We start from the raw sequence: 5,000 nt of genomic DNA, 5'->3' as shown, positions 1-5,000 counted from the left end.
ATCCCCCCCTCCCTTATTCCCGATTTATATACTCCAGAAATCGCCTACAGTTGTTGAAATCAACTATTCCCAATAAAAATTCTCACTGATATTTGGTATAACTTTTTTTGTAGTGAACACTTGGGCACTGACGTAGGCAGGAAGTTTGTCTCCACCGCATAACGTCACGATACATTATTTTTTATATTCAAGATACACAAGGGAATCTCCACTGTCCTACTTCCTGTATGTAGAAGAACAATACTTATATGATTCCAAGGCACTCGAGAATTCACTTAATCCAAAAGCTCGTATAAAAAAAATATTGGCTACTTATTATTATTATTATTGTGTGTGCATATGGAAGGTCGGTAAATAAGTGGTTTATCATTCATATATATATATATATATATATATATATATATATATATATATATATATATATATATATATATATATATATTATATATATATATATAATGTATGATGTTCTCCGTCCATGTTTGATTTGTGAGAGTTAAAGCCTGTCGACTCTTCTATGGTTATTAAAGCTTTATTTCACATGTCCATCACTTATAAAGAAAACCTTAATCTCTTAAATAGGGATTAAAGTAGCCTAATATATATATATGAATACAGAAAGCTGATATATACACCACTTGGTGAATATACTTCCTTCTTTCATTGTATTTAAATCCAGAAAAATACATCCCTTAGAATATATACAATGTGTTTCCACTAAATTTATTAACAAATCTTGTAGATTAAGTGGCTCATCACACAAAACATTGTTTGGTGCTCGCACTGACGAAGAGAATTCCTTCGGTTGAAAAATTATTTAATGAAGCCGTTGGATTAAGGTATTCTGCGAGAGCAACGAAGATAAAAATGTTTCCTGAGACATACACTAGCAGCAACCTGCACGAGGAAGATAACCTTGCAGGCATCCTCTTGTTCTTTGTCCTCTGAGTCTCTTCGCGGTGAATTCAGTGTTGCCTCTTATTTCAGTGCACAGTAAAGATTCACGTGTGTCCTCACGCAGGAAATCGTCACTCTCCCCATAGTGGTCCCTGGGAGGCTCAGGGTACATAGTAACTTCCCTTCCTCCAGTGTAGTTGGTGATAGGCTCATGGGAATATTGCGTTAATTCAATTGGCTTAGCATCACGTAGGACTAGATGTATCGGAGTGAGAGGCCACTTCAGAACTCCATAAATCGGGGTACAATCTCATGGTACTAAAGAGCAGTGATTTCCTGTTCCAAAGTGCTACAGAACGGGAATGTCCCACTTCAAAAGGCTGGGGAGCAAAGCTCTCCAGTTTCAGATGACCCAGTGAGTTCGTATGATTTCCTAGCACTAAAGTTAATGAAGTCATCACCACAGATGGCTACAGTGCAGGTTCGTTCCTTCTCTAAAGGTTAGAAAGCTTGGTAATCTACCTCAGACTCCGGCTTTTTCACTTCCGAGTTTTATAGAGCAATGCTGTTTCACTTCAAAGGGTCATATAAGAAAGATGTCCCTCTTCAGAGAGACATCTCACTTCATAGGACCTGGGAGAGGGACCATTCCACTATGAAGGGAGTGACGGACTCAGACGATCCTGATTTCGTTGCTTAAAAAAAGTTGCAATGAGCTCAGGGAAAAGACAAAAATAACAGGTTAGGACTATAGAGATTCAAAAGGCTACAATAGTTGACTATTTAACCCCTGACTCAAGGCTAGCTTGGCAGTACTTTTCAAGGTGGAATCCCTTGTGTATGTTGAATTTATTAGTGTTCCCTATTCATCGTCGGAGAGGAGGTCTTTCTTGCTCTTGATCTTCGCGTTCTTCTTGTCGTTCTTCATGTACTGAGAGAGGAGGTCGATGGGGAGCGGGAATATGATGGTGGAGTTCTTCTCAGCACTGATGGCGTTCAGGGTTTGCATGTACCGCAGCTGATCGGCGAGAGGACGGGGGAAGGGGAGGAGGGAGAGAGAAAACACGAATTAGCATCACAGATTTAGGATGATTGTGTGTAGATGTGTGTAGTCAAGGACTCGACTTTGAATAGTGTGTGATGAGAAGACTGTCATTACTGGATAACTCTATGAGGATCAGATAATATTCTTTGTCTTTCCAAACTGAGCAAAATAACATCAAGATATCTACAGAAATATTTAGTATACTAATGTTTCAATATTTACTTTTCTTGAAATCGGGAATTATTCAAATATTTGAGTATTTTCTATCTGTAATTACTTTTCAGAAGGACATTAGAATTATCACAAAATTATCTATTTGCTGTTATTTATTATATCCAAATTATCATTACTTAGAGCAAACTTAATTCTAGCCTTAGATTACTATGCAGAGTATATATAAACTTGACAAAATTAGTTCAACATGCAGGAATGGAAATAATGCATTTCGCTCATGCTTCTCTGGCACCTGAAGGTTAAGTCTTATTAATGTTGACATCATTCCATCATCAGCTTGAGTCAGCTGTGTTATGTTTAACATAAATTTATTTTTGATATATATAATTTTTTTTTAGCTTTTAATCCAGAATTACTTAGCTGATCCATTTTTATAAAAGTGTATGTGTGTGTGTGTGTGTGTGTGTGTGTGTGTGTGTGTGTGTGTGTGTGTGTGTGTGTGTGTGTGTGTGTGTGTGTGTGCGCATATGTGCGATTTAACAGTACAGAGATAAAATCGTCTGTACAGAATGTGTTTGTACAGAGTGCAGTAATTCTGCACAGAATGCACTTAATGATCTTAGGCGAAATTGAGAGGTGGAATAACTAGTAGAACTTTTCTATACACAAGCTCTTTTTCTCACCAACGAGCTGTGTTATTTTGTTTATGCAGATCACATGCTCCCTGTAAATAAACATTAACGTACAAATAATTATTTTTTTGCATTGTTAAATCTGTTTTGATACAGAATTGGAAGATCTTAAGATCACAGTGCGTTCTTCACAGACTGGTGCTCTTGTACACAACACGCAGTATGATTTTTGTTTTAGACTGGCGAGGATGATCGATTAAAAGGCAAAATGCTGGATTACAGTCCCAAAATGCTGGTCGCAAGGCAGCAAGGAGAGCCTCAACCACACACTCCTACCCAGCAAACACCTCAACACTGACGTGACATTTTATTACATACAAATCGATGTTTTTCATGCAATAGGTTTAAGAAATGATGAAATATGTAGTGTGTTTGATGTTTTATATATATATATATATATATATATATATATATATATATATATATATATATATATATATATATATATATATATATATATAATATAATCTCATTATATGTAGATTTTTGCAACTGTTATTGTGACAGAGGGCTATAACGAAGGTACACATGTGATGTGAGTAAGTACTTCCTAGTGCCTGCGTCCATCACCAGTACTGTACAACGATGTAAAGTAAGGAGAGGATGTCAGCCAGTTGATGTAGGGAAAAGCAGCGAGTTTATGCAGGATGGAGTTGGGAAAGGAGAGGATGTTGGCCTAGTAATGTAGAGGACGCGGTTGTATTTATGCAGGATGGTGTTGGGGAGGAGAGGATGTCAGGCAGGTGATCTTGGGCAATGACGTGTGTTTATGTGGGATATAAAGGGAAGGAGAGTGTCAGTCATGTGGTGTAGAGGACAGAGAGTATTTAGGCTAGAGTTCAAGTATGGATTTTTGCTGTCGCTCATAGTGATACATGATTGTGATCAGGTGAACTAAAAAGAAGGTTAAAACCGTAAATTAAGTTGGAAACTACCACCACCTACAACGTCTAATAAATTACTCAACACATTCTACTTCAGAACGTATGCAGACAAAACTGATAGCTCAGATAAGGAATGAAGTAGTTTGTAGCACAACTGGGAGGTGTTTCTGAGAGAGTATATTATACCTCACGTTATATGAAAGTTGAGTGGCGTTTCCGGACTCTGACATAGTAGAGACTCCATACAGGAACTGAAATGTATGTTAGAACACTCGGTATTGTTTTTAATTTTAATCAGAGGGAAGCGCTAAATCCTTTAGGTCGTACAGTGCCAGAGCACTGGCAGCATTAATGTTCGAACCAAGGAAGGGAAGGATGAGTCCAGTTCCTCGGATCAAGGGCGCCTCATAAGCAAAAAAGAGCATCCTTTCTGGGGGTGATCAGAGCTCTAATCGATATTGATAATGCTCATTATATTGACTGACACTTTCGTTTTAAAGATACATTATGATGTATGTTTAATACAGCTTTTGCCCTTTCTTTTTACTTGTAAATAAACCCTATTTTGTCAGTGGTAAAATTTGTAGAACGTATAATGTCACTGAGTAAATTTTATTTTAATTCGCTGCGTTTTTTTCTGGGTTTCCATTGAAAGTAACACTGGGAAACATGCAACCAGTTGCGTAAACTGTTAGATAATCAGATTACCACAGCGTATTAGCAAATATTCTTTTTTATACTTGTAGACTGACATACCAAGAATAGATTGAGACGAGAAATGTCAGTCAGTCATGATAAGCATATAAATTGTGAAATTATAGAGTGATGTCCCCATTTTGGAAGTTTGTGCAGTGGAGGGATTTTCTCACTACGTGTGTAGCTTTAGAATTTTATCTCCCATTGATAGTTTAGAGAAGAGGTCACATAATGTAGATAAATTCTGACAGAGGTCATTAAACTGAAATAAGACTTATGTAAATTGCGTACGGTCTTGGTTTCGGGAGAGATGCTCGGTCATCCAGAGACCTGATGTGCCTCCTTTCTCCGGTCTTCTTTCATCGAGTTGATGAAATTTCAGCTACAGTTGGAGTCACTGTTTGTTTATTAATTAATTTAGATATTGTGGTCAGGCAGTAGGATTTTCGAACTACGAGATGGGAGTTTAACATCAATTCACGCTTGATGATACAGGCAAGCTTGTGCTGCTGCCTCCTGCGTTATCACAAGACTTTATACTACCATTATTACAGCAGCCATAGGATACAATCAGACTGTGCTGACCAGAAGAGATCCCCAGTTTCATACATG

At 37.5% G+C, this 5,000-nt stretch overlaps 1 protein-coding gene across 11 annotated transcripts in view; it reads right to left on the bottom strand.

Annotated features, from left to right (window-relative positions):
- Positions 1 to 441: 441 nt before the first annotated feature.
- LOC128703633 (band 7 protein AGAP004871) overlaps positions 442 to 5,000 on the bottom strand; it is a 478,066-nt gene continuing 473,507 nt past the window's right edge. For 5 of the 11 annotated variants that reach the window (XM_070101315.1, XM_070101316.1, XM_070101314.1 and 2 more), the window contains exon 7: positions 444 to 1,915. In XM_070101315.1, coding sequence (XP_069957416.1) covers positions 1,760 to 1,915 — 156 coding nt within the window. In that variant the 3' untranslated portion in view covers positions 444 to 1,759. Of the gene's footprint in view, positions 1,916 to 5,000 lie in introns of all 11 variants that reach the window. The other 6 variants (XM_070101317.1, XM_070101321.1, XM_070101311.1 and 3 more) reach the window with 4 other exon arrangements.

This window comes from Cherax quadricarinatus, chromosome 76 (genome assembly GCF_038502225.1).
Source record: "Cherax quadricarinatus isolate ZL_2023a chromosome 76, ASM3850222v1, whole genome shotgun sequence".
NCBI classification, from domain to species: domain Eukaryota; kingdom Metazoa; phylum Arthropoda; class Malacostraca; order Decapoda; family Parastacidae; genus Cherax; species Cherax quadricarinatus.
Note: the sequence above shows the minus strand (reverse complement) of the source record. Positions and strands in the feature narration are given on the sequence as shown.